The 15,903-nt window shown below is 39.5% G+C and overlaps 1 protein-coding gene and 2 pseudogenes across 5 annotated transcripts in view; 2 read left to right on the top strand and 1 right to left on the bottom strand.

The window, feature by feature from the left end:
* ARHGAP32 (Rho GTPase activating protein 32) overlaps positions 1-15,903 on the bottom strand; it is a 169,727-nt gene that overhangs the window by 105,993 nt on the left and 47,831 nt on the right. For 2 of the 5 annotated variants that reach the window (XM_036353249.1, XM_036353251.1), the window contains exon 1: positions 19-285. The exons of 1 other annotated variant lie outside the window; for it this stretch is intronic. In XM_036353249.1, coding sequence (XP_036209142.1) covers positions 19-134 — 116 coding nt within the window. In that variant the 5' untranslated portion in view covers positions 135-285. Of the gene's footprint in view, positions 1-18; positions 286-15,903 lie in introns of those variants that run through there. 2 more of the 5 variants (XM_036353250.1, XM_036353252.1) reach the window with 2 other exon arrangements.
* LOC118678578 lies at positions 5,206-5,511 on the top strand (annotated as a pseudogene).
* Positions 6,720-7,957, top strand: LOC118678577 (annotated as a pseudogene).

Here is a 15,903-nt window from a genome sequence, read left to right as displayed (position 1 = left end):
TGGGGATTCCATAATTACCTCCAAGTTTCTTCCCTTCCTCCCCCTTCACTGTCAGTCACCTGGGTGACAGCTTCGGAATCCAACCAAAAGACACTGTCATCCCCTGAAGTGCTGCTCTCACTCTCCATCTCCATCCTGTTGTCCAAAGTGTACCTCAAGGCATGGAGTCAGGAACGCCGGTGTTCAGGCTGTTCAGCTCTATTTACCTGCACTCGGGTACGTGGCCGGCACACCAGTGATATGTGACCATGCCGGCCACAGTCTATTACGCACCGGGTTAATTACAGTGGGTAAGACAGGAAATCACACACCACATACTCACTGCACTGACTGCTACACCTGTGACATCAGACCCCGCCCACTGCCCAAGGCCCTGGGAGGTGACCTACATAAGCCAATGCAGAGCCCAAAGGAAGGGGAAGGGGACATTTCAGTCATTCTTTTTTTTTTTCTTTTTTTTAAAATATATTTTATTGATTTTTTTTACAGAGAGGAAGGGAAAGGGATAGAAAGTTAGAAACATCGATGAGAGAGAAACATCGATCAGCTGCCTCCTGCACACCTCCTACTGGGGATATGCCCGCAACCAGGGTACATGCCCTTGACTGGAATCGAACCTGGGACCCTTGAGTCCGTAGGCCGACGCTCTATCCACTGAGCCAAAGCGGTCAGGGCAGTCATTCTTTATTATTTATTTCATCACCATTTGTCTCTTCTGAACGTGTCCACTTAAGTTAACATTAGATGTTTTCAAAAGGCATGCTTCTCTCCCTTATATCTTTTTGCTATTTCAGACTTAAGAAAAATAAACAGGAAAACTAGAAAAGGTAACACTATGGGTAAAGCTCTCCTGGGCCAACCACGCTGAGAGGCACAGTTATAGGCCTCACAGGTAAGAAGGATCACAATTTATAGACAAGGTAAGTCTAGGGACTGGGCCAACCTCATGCCTTCTAATGTAACACACCCATCTTTCCTTCCCCTCAGCAAGAACTGCCATATACACCTTTGCTCAGGTATCCAAAGTAGGACATTCACAGCCAAGATTGTCTGTCCATGCCATTAAAAAAAAAAAAAAAAAAAAAAAAAGCATCCTAAGTTAAAAGATGTTGAAAATTATCCCATATAATAAAGAGCTAATATGCTAATTAGACCAAACAGCAGAACAAGCGTCCGGCTGCGAGGGCCAAGCCCCTTGCATGAATTTCGTGCATCAGGCTTCTAGTATCAAATAAAAAGCATGCAAAAATTATATCAAATAAAAAGCATGCGACATTTTTGCACATAATTTAATATATAGGTGCCAACAGCAGCAATAAAATGACTTTCTGGGAACTGAGTGAAAAGTATAGCATCTGTAACAGGCAACAACACAACTGTTACTTAGAAAACGGCCATCCTGGTACCATCCACTCACAAGTCAGATAGTCATAGGTTTCTGCCTTTTAACGGGGCCTTGATTATCTATGAAATCTGATCAGATAAAAAAAATTTTAAAGGCATCCACTAGGATACCCTTGAATTTTCATACTTGAAAATAAGGAAAACAGACCTTCTAGCTGACTTTATTTATACAATACTCTACTTTTTTCTTTCCTATAAAATTATAACTTACATAATGTGTTACGGTATTAACCTTACTGCTTCAAAACTCTGTATAATTTTAATCTACTGACTGTGACCATCAAATGTATTTCTGCTAGAAACCAAAATTCATTCTCAAGCCTGGGAATACATTTAGAAAACAAATGGTTCTTGATAGCAACAAATATGGAAAAAATTCCCAAACAATTTACACAGAGGTATATTGCAAACTAGTCTAATAATTTCCACTCAAGACAAGTCCATAGCAAATTTTGGCCTGAATCATTTTAAAAATTAATGTATTACTGAGATCTCTCTATGCCATAAATCCCCTATTATATTCCAAAAATTCTGAGGAGATAAAATTTAATACCTCCCTCACTCCATCCACAAAATAAATTTCCAATGGATCAAAGATTAAAATGAAAAAATAAAACCATAAAAGAAAATCATAGGAAAGCTTTTATCTCACAGTGGGAAAGTCCTTTCTAACTATAATTTTAAGAAGCCCTGAAACCATTAAAAACTGAATCATTTAAAAATTTTACAAATTTTAAAATCGTCCCCAAACACAAAATATATATTGGAGATCTATACTGGTATATAGCAAGTAATATATAAAGGATTCCTACATATATGCAAGACTCAACAACCCACAAGATAACAGGCAAAGAGCATAAACAGAATAACAATAGAAAAATATAAAAGGACCTTAAAACATAGTTAAGTATTTAATTTCACTCGTAATAGAAAAGTAAAAAACACAATAAGATGCCTTTTTCAATCTATCAGGCAAAGATTTTTAAAGGTTTTAACAAACTGAAACAAGATGTGGGAAAGTAAATATACACTGTTTGATGGGAATATAAAATGACATAACCTCTGTGCAAGACCATTTGGCAAAAATCTACCAAAATTCAAAATGCACTTATTTTTGGCTCAGCAATTCCCCTTCTAGGACATTACATTATTTTTACATGTGGAAATAAGAGATGAAGAGAAATATTCATTGTAGTAAACTTCATAATCACAAAATAGAGATAGCAAAAACAACCTTACTTGCCCATTAACAGAAAACTACATAGTTCAATTATGGGCTAGCCATAGGATGAAATGCTACTAGTATACAGTTAAATGAGAAACACAAGGCAGCCCTACTGGCCACAACATGGAACAAAACCCTAAGGCCACTTTAAGGCAAAGAAGAAAGAGATAAAGGTATGGAATAATGTCTACGAAGTGCTGCAATTCACATTTTCGAAGAAGATGAAGAAGAAGCATGCATGACTAGACATGTGCAGGATATCTACGGAAGGACAGCACCAATGACAGGTGTTGTCTCCAAAGTAAAAAAACACAGAAAAGGAGTGAGGGGGAGACAGGTTTTCACTATATCATGCACATATAACCCTTCCAAAAGTCAGTAACTAATTTTAAGTATAACCTTTTATACCCCTCAATATAGAACCAGATTTTTAAATACTATTTTAACTACCTGGATCTTCTTTTTCTTCTAAACAATTTCAACTCCTTTAAGATGTTTCTATTAATCCCACGTTTCCTTTCAACTCATTTCTTTATCTCACTTCCTCAAGCCCTTTCAAACCCTGGAAAGTGGACTGTCAGCACTATTTTCTACAGAACATGAGGGCAGTCTGACTAATCCTTCTCACCAATCTGACATGCGCACCAAGCAAACCTTCCTAGACTTGTTCTCACAGGGTTGACTCTGCTACTAGAACTTTTAAAGATTGTTTTTAACTCCAAAATCAACGTGTTCCGATTTCTTTTCCCTTCTTCTGGAGCTAAAGAAAACCCAGCACGAACAGAAGGTACTGAATAGCAGGAGGGAGGAAAGAAAGCAGTCAATCCAATCCTTGAAGCTGGGAAGTTCTCAAAGGGCTCTGCTCCGGAAGACACTGTGGTTGCCTTTCCTAACCGGTTTACAACCTGATCATCAGGAATTAATATGAATGTAATCCCTTCTCTACGTATTTCCCACCCCAACCTACGAAGACCCAAATCCATGGTATTTGCACCTCATTGTTAATAGAATCTAATGTCCATACTATGTCTGTAAACGCAGAGACTGCATCTACTTACTGTCCAATTCATCAGCCACATCCCTTTCGTTTACTGCTTCCCTGTTCAAAAGTTCACAAAATCCAACCCAGGAATACTTTCTAACACTCAGGAGGCTCAAGGTATTCTCATGCCAAGGGGGGGGGGGGGGGGCGGGGGGGGCGGGGAGACATGGTATTAACATATTCTACCAAATGAAATTAAAATAGTCAGAGGCTACAGAGAACAACGCATACAACTACCCAGCCATGGACACACAAAACAAGAAAGTTACGTTAACTTCAGCATTCTATTGGCTGACTTAGTAGGTAATAAGAACAGAAATGCTTGCATTATCAGATACATTAGATTCCAGATATCTCAGGAAATCTTCACTGGTCTGAGGGGGTACTCATTTTTGCTCTCAATCTACAGAAAAACAACACACAAATCAAAACTATATAATTGTTAACATATAAAGTCTAAAACAAGTTATAATTATCCTAGCAATGAGTTAAAGACCACAAAAATACAACATCTACATATAGTGATTAAATGAAAACACTGGCCAAAAAAAAACATTTAACAGAATCACTCATCTTTTAAAATGACCATATTGACTAAAACAATATTTTTATCTGAGTTAATCTATAGGACTAAAGAAGGAAGTGGACCAGTTAATTAATGTAAAGGTACAGTGTTGAAAATTAAGAACTAATTATGTCACAATTGGTATAGTAAAAGGTCTTGTAAAGATAATGAAGTCTGAGTATCTTTTAATATAATGTTCAATTAAAGAAAATATTTCCTGAGTTAGAATTTTGATTGAATATGTCATAGTCAGTGAGTTATAGAACAAGAAGGCTACAACTTTCATGAATTCAGAGCTAGAAAATTATGATTTTGGCAGAAAATAAACTGTACATATAGTACTTCTGGTTACCACTGTAATAGAACTCCTCCTAATATTAATAATACTGCAAGAAATGCTAAATATAAACTTAGTGAATAATAATCAGAAATGATCTAAGTAGATTCGCAGTGGAAGATTTGGGAGGGACTAGGGTGCAATCACTATGAGGGAAATTGGGACTAAATAAATAAATAGGCTATACTAAGCCTACATACTTGAAAATCTCGGGATATTGCTTAAACCTATTAGCATTTCTCCAACTACACCGCTTGAAAAATGCCAATACATTGAATGTTTTCATCTACTCATATGTTTTACCTACTGGTATCCTTACCTGGACAGTTCACTGGACTGTGTTTATTTGAGAGGGAAGTAATTTTAGCAGCACCTACTCATCTTATTCAGCCTGCCCCTCAGCTGCCACCCACAGGGGGTGGCAAGAGTAAAAGTGGGAGTCAGCAGTAACTAGTTACTTAAAGTTTTAAAAAACACTTACAGAATTAGGAGCACTTTTCTTCCATCACACTCACCCCATCCTCAAAGGATAGAAGCTAATCTGACATCTACAATTCTGATTTAAAATAAACATGTTTCCGATTGATGTTTTTAAGCTGCCACCGCTTCTGTGGCTAAGGAGACCGAGGAGGATGGTGCGCGAAAAATGTGAAAAGAAACTTGGTACTGTTACCACTGCAGATACTCGGAAAGACGGTGCAAGGAATACCACAGAAAGGGGGGAAGAAAGCTGAATGAAATAAAGCTTTGATTAAAAAAAAAAAAAAAAAGCCAGATTCGATCCCATGGAGAGAGTAAGGTCTCCACTTGCAGAACCTGTAAACATTCTGTTCTCACCCCTCACCAGGGCTGTGCTGACCGAGGGCCTCTGAGCAGTGTGTGGGGAAAAGGTTTAGGAGAGCAAAAACTACCAGAAAATGTCTGTCCAGGTGTACTGATGAGGTTTCTGGCTTTCTATAGGATTTTGCTTTCTGCTTTAAATTTTCAAAGCATAGGTTATAGATAGATGTTCAAGCGACAAAATAACCTGTTTTAGGCCAATTAAGTTTAAACCAGGGAAGTTGACTGGTATTCATACTTTTGTTCTCAAGAAGTTCTGAACAGCAACACAGTAAAATAAATAAATAAATAAACAATAGCCTTGGCCAGTGTGGCTCAGTTGGTTGGAGTGTCGTCCCATGCAATGAAAGGTTGTGGGTTAGATCCCCGGGCTGGCTGAGTATGGGGGGCAACAGATTGATGTGTCTCTCTCACATCGATGTATCTCTTCTCCCCCCCGCCCCCCTTTCTCTCTCTCAACTTTTTAAAAAAGTTTAAGAAAACAATAGTAGTGATAAAATAAATATACTTCTACTCTGGTATCAGTAATTCTTTGGTTTTATTTTCCTAGAAAGGAGCATTACGTTTCTACCTGCTCATTTAAATTTATTTCAGGAAACAGGCATTTTTCCCATTCTCTTTTGTTATAGAAATTTCTTCTGGTAAAACTTACCAATTGCAAAAATAATAATGTAAAACTTTTGAAGAATAAAATATAATAGGAAGGTAAAAAGAAGTTAATATAGGTAGCTCTTTAAAACCATACAGACTTATATTTAAGTTTGAATGACACATTAGTTAAGAATTGAATATCTGCCTATTTCTTCTGATTTTGCTGGAGCCAGACATTAACGTTATTATCTGTGGTGCTTTTCATCTGACATTTCCCAAAGATATAATGAATGCAAAGCACATTTTACGATGTCTCAAAGAGAACTGGCAAAATAACGAAGCTATTTTTTGTTTCAATTCAGCATCTCCAAGTTATATCACGATTCCCTTGTGGTAAGGTAAGCAGGTTTAGAATCTAACTCATTGCTTACTGGTATGCAATGCATCAGCTACTATTTCACTGTTATAAATAGCAGTCAAGTTAAATATAAAAGTAATTGAAAACAACAGTGGTATTTTTTTAACAGTAGTATTTTTGAGTATCCATGGTTTCCATTTTAGAAATAATGGTAGATATTTGTTAATTTAATGAAGCTCAAATGATTCAAATTCCTTCTATGCCGCTTATTATCTTAAGTCATTTCTTTACGATCTCTGAAGTTCGATCAGCAGCCTGAACCTGAGTCTTGGCCTCTCGCCTTCTTCTTTGAACAACATGAGCTTCATCACCTGCTCCAGCTTCTTACCCGACCCTGGGCTCCGGGCAGTTGCTCAGCCACCAGCCCAGCTGGCAAACAGCAGGGCCAGTGTCTATGCAGGCACCAGGGGCTCGGGCTCCAGGATTTCCATGTCCCACTCCACCAGTATCCATTGTGGCGGGGGGGGGGGGGGGGGGGTCCAGAGGCGCGGCCATGATCTGGGGGCATCCAGACAGAGAAGGAAACTCTGCAATGCCTGAATGACCACCTGGCCTCCCACCTGGAGAGAGTGAGGAGCCTGAGAGCTGGTAATCAGAGAATATAGAGCAAAATCTGGGAACACCTAGAGAAAAAGGGACCCCAGGTCAGCGACTGGGGCATTACTTCTGACCAGAGAGGGTCTGAGGGCTCAGATCTTTGCAAGTTCTGTAGACGATGCCCATCTTGCTGATGATGACTTCAGACTCAAGATGAGATGGAACTGGCCATGCACCAGTCTGTGGAGAGTGACATCAATGGCTCCACAAATTTTTCACTGGTGACACCCATGTCACTGGGCTGCAGCCAGAGAAGAGAGCGAGGCTCTCAAGGGGGAGCTGCTCATCATGAAGAAGAGCCACAGGAGGAAGTAAATGGTCTATGAAACCAGACTGCCAACTCTGGGCTGACCGCGGAGTTGGGTGCCCCCAAATCTCAGGACTTCAGCAAGATCATGGCAGACACCTGGGCCCAGTATGACGAGCTGGCTCAGAAGAACCAAGAGGAGCGAGACAAGTACTGGTGCCAGCACATTGAGGAGAGCGCCACAGTGGGCACCTCACAGACCACTGAGATAGGAGCTGCTGAGACGGCAGTCACAGAGCTGAAATGTACGGTCCAGTCCTTGGAGATCGACTTGGCCTCAATGAGATATCTGAAGGCCAGTTTGGAGAACAGCTTGAGGGAGGTGGAGATGGGCAATGCCATGCAGATGGAACAGCTCAACGGGATCCAGCTGCCCTGGAGTCAGAGATGCCCCCGACCCGGGCGGAGGGCCAGGGCCAGAGCCAGGGCCAGGAGTAGGAAGCTCCGCTGAATATCAAGGTCAAGCAGGAGGTTGATCAACATCTACTGCCGCCTGCTGGAGGAAGGGGAGGACTTCAATCTTGGTGACACCCTGGACAACTCTATGCAATCCATCCAAAAGACTACCACCAGCAGGATTGTGGACAGCAAAGACCTGTATGAGGTTGACACCAAACTTCTGAGGCATTAAAGCTTCAGAAGCAGGGAACACCCTAACCCCCTTGGGGTGCAGTGGGCAAATAAGAAGTCCTGAAATCATTAAACATCAAAAAGTAAATAAAACAAGATCTCTGAGGTTCAATTTCCTCATCTGAATAGAATAACCATGCCTAACCATTTTGCAACCAAAGTCATCAAATGAAACAGTACCTATAAAGTATCCTTGCAACACTATACATATATATAGTGTTGAAAGAATGGTAGGTATAACTAAAGAAAGATGTTTCATGAATCTAGGTTTTGGGTTTATCCTTTAGATAAGAAATCAAAATTCTCATAAAATTAAATTACCAAAATATCATTACCTCACTTAAAGATATTAACCACTAATCCCTTAATATCACAAATATCCAGACAGTGTACAAAATTTTCCAATGGCCAGGAATCTTTTTTTTTAATAGCTGATTTGTTTAAATCAGAAAGTCCACACATTATATTTAGCTAATTGATGTCTTAAATCTCTTATGATTTAAAGGCTTTCTCACCTTTTCCTGTCATATATTTGTGACGAAGCCAGGTCCGATATAATCTCTAACAGTCTGGATCTTGCTGATTATATCCCAAGTGTTGTTCTACAGGTTCCTCCAGCTGTCATGTTTTCAGTCACTAATTCCTAAAAGCTATATTGAATGCTTTAGTTTTATATTTTCTGCCTTATCTAACAGCCTTCTAAAAAAAAATGTTAATCGAATGAACAACAGAATGGAAAAAAAGTTAGAAAATACAAAGAAAAAAGTAACCAAAGGGCCACAGATAACCTCGAAATGACTTAACCAAGTAAAAGTGGGGCAGCTCTCCATGGTACGACATATTAAGAGGTTGCAAATGTTGTTTGACTTCTAACCTAAATGGGCTCTTGCACCCTCTGCTGCCATTAATGACATTCTGTGCTCTCCTACACAATCTACTAGGTGGACAATGGTAACACCTACACACATCTGAACCATCTATGACTAATCCTAAGACTCTACCCAGTACGTCTGTCATTAATTAGTTCCTGCTATTTTAGAAGGACCACATAAAAGCTGCATGAACTATGGACTATCCTTAAAGTGGAAGACAGAAACATCATAAGTCAATCCCACTTGAGCAGGAAGAAGGAACGATTGACATTCCAGAATAAATGATCAATTATGTGAAAAAAGTTGAAATGCAGGAAAATCCCATTCTAATATACTAAAGTTAGTTCACCAACTCTTAAATATTTGAGATTAAATGATTGTAGGAATCAGGTCAAATAATTACCTGTTAACAGGCTGCATATCTGAGAAAACATGGATTCATGACATAATCTATCACAGAGGGGAAAAACATTAAGAAATCCTCATGAGCTTGGAAATCCAACATGTTAGTAACAAGTGTCATAGATTTGCCAAGGAGAACTATACAATCTCCTCCGCCCAACCCCAAGAAAGTGCTGTTACTATCTGGTCAGTGCATCAGAATCTCCAAGTAAAAGATTCTACAAATACCAACTATGTCCACGAACAAGCAAGGAGAGTTTATATGAACAAATGGAGAAGACGACTCAACCTTCACTGGTGTTTCTGCCAGCGTCAACCAAACAGCCAGTAATAAAAATATCCCCTTAGGTTAGTACAGCCATTTACTATTTTCAAAGCACTCTGACAAATTTCAGAGCAAATGACAAGTGATAAAGAGAGAGTAAACCAGGGAAAGGGTGGGAATTTTATATATTTTAGATATAAAGTCAGATTTTAGAAAACTAAACTTTTAAGAGAAAAAAAGCATTGAGAACTGAACTCATTATAATCTTTCAATAACTACACAGTCACGTTAAAGAGCTTAATAGTAAAAACAGGTGCACCGTGTTCCAGGAAATGAGGATACAATGAGAAAGCAGGTCACAGGCAGCATTGTTTTCCAAAGGAAAAAAAAACTAAGGCTGTTTCTTCAAGAATCTTTTAAACAGATTCTCCATCCTTTTTTTCTGCCCCCGAAACGTTCAGGGATATGTACACACTCACTGATAACAATGACTCATGACTTATTTAGGGATTTATTTTGATTAACAACAATTGAAAAAGCAAATTCTCCTTGAGAGTGTCAAGCTGGCTGAGCATTCGAACCTTAAGGGGGAAATTATTTCAATTAGAACTTAATTTACTTGAAATCAGTAGCACACAGGAGAAGTTATTTTTAAGGAGGGATGGGATGGGAGGAAGAACTGGATGAAATGAAGTCTCTGGTCAGCAAAGGACATTAGGAAGGGGAAAGTAACAAGGCAAAAAGTAAACTTTGTGTAATTCCTTAAAAACTCCCAGATGAACCGGAACCGGTTTGGCTCAGTGGATAGAGCGTCGGCCTGCGGACTGAAGGGTCCTAGGATCGATTCCGGTCAGGGGCATGTACCTGGGTTGCGGGCATATCCCCAGTAGGAGATGTGCAGGAGGCAGCTGATCGATGTTTCTCTCTCATCGATGTTTCTAACTCTCTATCTCTCTCTCTTCCTCTCTATAAAAAAATCAATAAAATATATTTTTTTAAAAAACTCCCAGATGAAACAGACATGTCATTAACCAGACTGTCTGGGGATGTCAGTAAGGGTACCAATACTCTCCCCCCCAGGACATTCTGTAAATGACACCCGGAGACACAATGATCGCCTGCGCGGCCCCTGGCTGTGCATCAGTATGGGGGCAATTCCTGTGCTGTTGCTGACATTTTTGTTAGGCCATCATCTCCGCAATTAGGAATATTTGCCAAATTGAATATCTGATGCAGGTGTCTATGACAGTGAAGGAGAATTTGGCCAGTGGCTACGTACCACTCAGAAGAATGAAGGGCGAGAGAAATATTTGTGTCAGAAAACATAAAGAACTGGAATCAACCCTGAGCACGGAACAGAAATTTCAGGGTCAAATAATCTCAAAGCTAGAAGAAACCTTGAAGCCCAACTATTCCGAAATCAGTAAACTAAACTCTAGAAATTCAGGTTTCCTTTTTCTGCCTGAGAGCTCAAACAGCTCCATTGTGACACAGCCCAGCACGGAAGAGCTCAAACGTGCTACAGTTCAACTCGGAAGCAGCATGGCTGTGAAGCCGCTCAGCTGTGAGGAGGCCCCTCTTGGGCTAGACAGCTCTGCTCTTAGATGGAAAGGGAAATAGCGCTCTCTGAGCCAGAGGGGAGCAGAACTGACTTATAAAGACAGAATCCCCACCCCCTGGTCTCTGATTGGTCGTCTCCAAATCCTTGTACTTTGATGGGCCCAAAAGGCACCTCCTGAATTGTCAGAACAGAGCCGCTCTGATTGGTTGATGAAGACGCTGTTGGGGATATAGATGCACAGCTCCCATTGTACAGGGAAAGCCCCGGTCCTACTGGTGGAAAACAATTCCAGGAACACCTTTGTCAGGGCTGCTCAGATGGCAGGGACACAGTGCGGACAGGCGGTTCAGGGCAGGAGGCAGGCAGCTTGGTGCAGGCTTCTCCCTGCAGTGCAGTTTGCGTGACAGGCCCCCATGTAGAAATGACTGCGGGACTCTGTTTTGTTTTGTTTTTAATTTGACTCCAGTTAGCCACCAGGAGTCCTTCTTGGTAGGTGATGCTTTTGCAGGGTCCACAGTTATGAGGACCGCTACTGCTTTTCTTAGTGCTCTGAATACAAAGCTGAATCGATTTTGAGATATTTGTGCAACCTTATTTTTACCAGACCTTCTCTTTTTAGTATATGATTTGTAAAACCACAAGATTTTTTTGGGGGGGGAAAGACATACATCATGTTATAGCAAAAACACCGTGTGAAAAATAATGTTTTAAAATCAATATCTATATTTACTATACATGCTTTTATGGACAGTCAGATATTTCAAGTCTTACTACAAAATAAAAGTTTTCCCATCAAAAAAGTTGGGCATCTAACACAACAGAACAGCTATTCATGGCCTGCGCATCTCAGTGCCTTCTATGTAACCCAAAAGCCAGGAGTTCCTCAGAATGTATTTAAGAGAACTACTTAAAGAAGCTATGACTGACTCCTAAACTTAACTGGGCACCCCTTGAGGAGCTTAAAAAATTACAGGTTCTCCCACACCCACATAGACCTACTGGGTTTCCAGAAACCAGATGCTAGAATCTTCACTAGAGGTTCTTCAGTTCATTTTATTTATCCAACAGCCCGCTGGATCATGACCAGGCGTTTACATAAGAAACAAGCACAAAAAGTAAGCCCCCAAAATGATGTTTTTACTTTCTGAAATGACCAATAATTCAAGAACAGGAAATAGCATTCCTAAATAAAGAGTATTAAACTTGTATAAAGAGCCATTTTTTAATTCTATAACTCAGAATTGATCAATTCAAATATGGAGGGGTTGTTCATTAGCCACATGTGGTTAATACAAGGCTTGAATGAAAGAAAATGGTAACATTGCTATCAACTTTAACCTCTACCTAGTTGCCTGGCATACTATACAAATAAGACCCTCGCTGTGCAAAAGGGAAGCTAACCATGGTGTTTGTAACATATGCACATGTGGGAAGTCGCATTTTCTTAGCACAGAGCTCTGGCGATCTGAAAGACGGAAAGTCACCATCTTCTTTTAACTGTTGTATTTTGGAATTCTTGGGTCTGTGGGGGCAAATTATCCTCATGAAGGCTATACCAATAAAATTTATGCTATTACAAACCGTACTGCTTAATTTACCTCAAAATAATTTATACTTACTTCTTATTTTAAACTAGAGGCCCAGTGCACAAAATTTGTGCATGGGGGGGGGTGTCCCTCAGTCCGGCCTGCACCCTCTCCAATCTGGGACCCCTTGGGGATGTCCGACTCACAATCTGGGACCGCTGGCTCCTAACCGCTCACCTGCCTGCCTGCCTGCCTGATCACCCCTAACCGCCTCTGCCTGCCGGCCTGATCGCCCCCTAACCTCTCCCCTACCGGCCTGATCGCTGCCTAACTGCTCCCCTGCCGGCCTGATCATCCCTAACTGCCTCTGCCTCAGCCCCTGCCACCACGGCTTTGTCCGGAAGGAAGTCTGACATCCAGAAGATGTCTCTGGTCAACCCGGTCTAATTAGCATATTACCCTTTTATTAGTATAGATGCTAATATGACTCTACTGCAGTGGTAGAATGTTATATGTAGTATAGTACATAAGGCAGTACAACTGTAAACATTCTAGGTGGCAAGTAGAGCACGGTCTTATATCAAATGCCCTACGGAACTCCAGAGCATTGTATGTACATATATATATATATGTACTTAATTAACATGTACTTAAATGTGTGTGATCCAGAATACTTACAAGAAAGCAACAAGGTTCTAATTTGGGAGCTAAAAAACTGCTTATTCTACATATAAAGAACAAACCTACTTGGGCTATCAAACATGATTAATTTGGACCTCAAATTATATTTTCATCTGAACTTTACCTGTTGTTCCCAAAAATACATATAATGTCTTCATTTTATTCTCTAAATCCCACCAAAAGTTTATATTTCAAATAAAATACAGTATACTTGAAGAATCTCAGTTTTCATTTGTCTAAGCCTCAAATTGTTTTGACTCAGTTGGTAGTTCTGCTGCTTGAAATTTAAATGATACAAGTTGTATTCGGAGCAATTAAGAAATGTCCCCCAAGGCAGTGGCATGCTCTTATGCTCAAGGAAACTCACATTTCATTGACAATGGACAAAATCACTGCTTCAGCTAAACCAGAAAAATACCCCAGGAGATATTTTATCTGACACAAAGGATGTGGTTTACCACCTATACCACCTCAATTTTAATCTTCCATTTGTCAGAATTAACTTGGCAAAGGCAAATGGCAGCACAGCACACACTAATGTGCTGAAATTTCCTGGAATTGGCAGCAGGTGGTGCGATAGTGAAGGAGAAAGGTGGCTGATACAAGAGTCCAAGATGTCATCACAGTATCCTTATAATCGATTTAAATAACATTATTGCAGAACATATCAAAAATAGTGTGCCTTTTCTCAGCTGCCTTAAATGAATGCTGCATTATTGAAATATAAATACTAGACTAAAACTCCTGAAAACATGACAGGTTCCCTTCCCTTGAATTAAATCTTACGTTGCAGATAATATTTTTAATAGTGTAACATTTTCGTAATGCTACGTGAGCTATTTAAAAATATTTATTTCAAATACGTACAGTGCTCTATGATAGCCAAAATGATGAATCTTACATGATGAACATCATAGGGATGATAAATTGAGGCAATAAATGAGGGCAGTAAGAGTTATAGGTAATGAGACTAAATATGTACTCTAGTTTTGTGGGATAAGGTGATTTGCATGATTTTAAATAAAAATTATAAAAATCTTGAAGGTAAGCCCTGGCCAATGTGGTTCAGTTGGTTGGGCGTCATCCGGTGCACTGAAAGGTTACCGGTTTGATTCCTAGGCAGGGCCCGGGATGCGGACTCAATCCCCACTAGGAGACTTGCAGGAGGCATCAGATCAGTGTCTAGAGCTTCTCTCTCTCTCTCTCTCTCTCTCTCTCTTCCTCTCCCACCCAATTTCCCTCCCTTCCTCCTCTCTCTAAAAATCAATTAAAAATATTTTTTAAAATCTCAAAGGTAAGAACAATGTCTCATATTTACCTTACCTTGTCCATGCTTGTTCCTCAAGAAGCAATTTTTAAAAGAAAATTGCAATAGTACATCTCCCAAAAATCCATAAGAAAGAAGTCAGAAAAACTCAAACTAAGGGACAGGATAAGACACAGAGAGTCCCAGACAAGTTGAACTCAAAGAGGCCCACACCAAGACATATCTTAATTAAAATGACAAAGGTTAAAGACAAAAAGAGAATCTTAAAAGCAGCAAGAGAAAAGCAGTTGATTACTTACAAGGGAGCTCCCATAAGACTGGTGGGTCATTTCTCAACAGAAACTTGGCAGGCCAGAAGGGATTGGTGTGAAATATTCAAAGTGATAAAAGCAAGGAACTACTTGCCAAGATTACTCTACCCAGCAAAGCTATCACTTAGAATCGAAGGACAGGTAAAAAGCTTCCAAGTCCAAAAAAAGCCAAAGGAGTTCATCACCAACAAATTAGTATAATGTGAAATGTTAAAGGGTTTTCTTTAAGAAGAAGGAAAAAAAAAGTTCCAAAATATGAATAATAAAATGGCAATAAATACATGTCTATCAACAATTAAATGCAAGTGAATTAAATGTTCCCATCAAAAGACATATGTTAGCTAGATTAACAAAACAAGATCCTTACATATACTGTCCACAAGAGACTCACTTCAGATCGAAACACTTCAACTGAACATTCCATTGGTAGAATGAAATTTTTAAAAAACGTGATCCAACTATATGCTGCCCGTAAAAGACATACTTTAAACATAAACTGAAATGATGAAAAACAAGTTTCATGCAGACTACCGAAAACAGAGTTGGAATGGTAGACTAATTCTAACAGAAAATGATTTTAAGAAAAAAAAATTGTTACAAAAGACAGAAAACATTTTATACTGATAAAATGGCCAATCTGTCAATAAGATGAAACTGCTATAAATATACATGTACTAACAGCAGAGTCCCAAAATACATAAAGCTGCCAGTGTTGAGAGGTGGGAATATAACACGAATAGTTGGAAACTTCAATACCCTACTTTAAATAATTGATGAAACAATTAGAAGATTAATAGGGAACAGAAGACTGGAACAACATTACACGGCAACCTAACCTAACTGACATCTACGGGATGTTTCACCTACACCAGGATACACATTCTTCTCGAGTATACAGGGAGCATTTTCCAGGATAAACAATATTTTAGACCATGAAACAGGTCTTGATTAATTTAAAAGGACTAAAAGTGCTCTGAAAGTATGCACTCTTAACTACATAGAATGAAATTGGAAATTAGTAACAGAAAGAAAAGTGAGATATGCACATGTAACTGAAAATTA

The sequence above is a fragment of the Myotis myotis genome, unplaced genomic scaffold (assembly GCF_014108235.1).
Source record: "Myotis myotis isolate mMyoMyo1 unplaced genomic scaffold, mMyoMyo1.p scaffold_m19_p_20, whole genome shotgun sequence".
Classification (NCBI taxonomy): domain Eukaryota; kingdom Metazoa; phylum Chordata; class Mammalia; order Chiroptera; family Vespertilionidae; genus Myotis; species Myotis myotis.
Note: the sequence above shows the minus strand (reverse complement) of the source record. Positions and strands in the feature narration are given on the sequence as shown.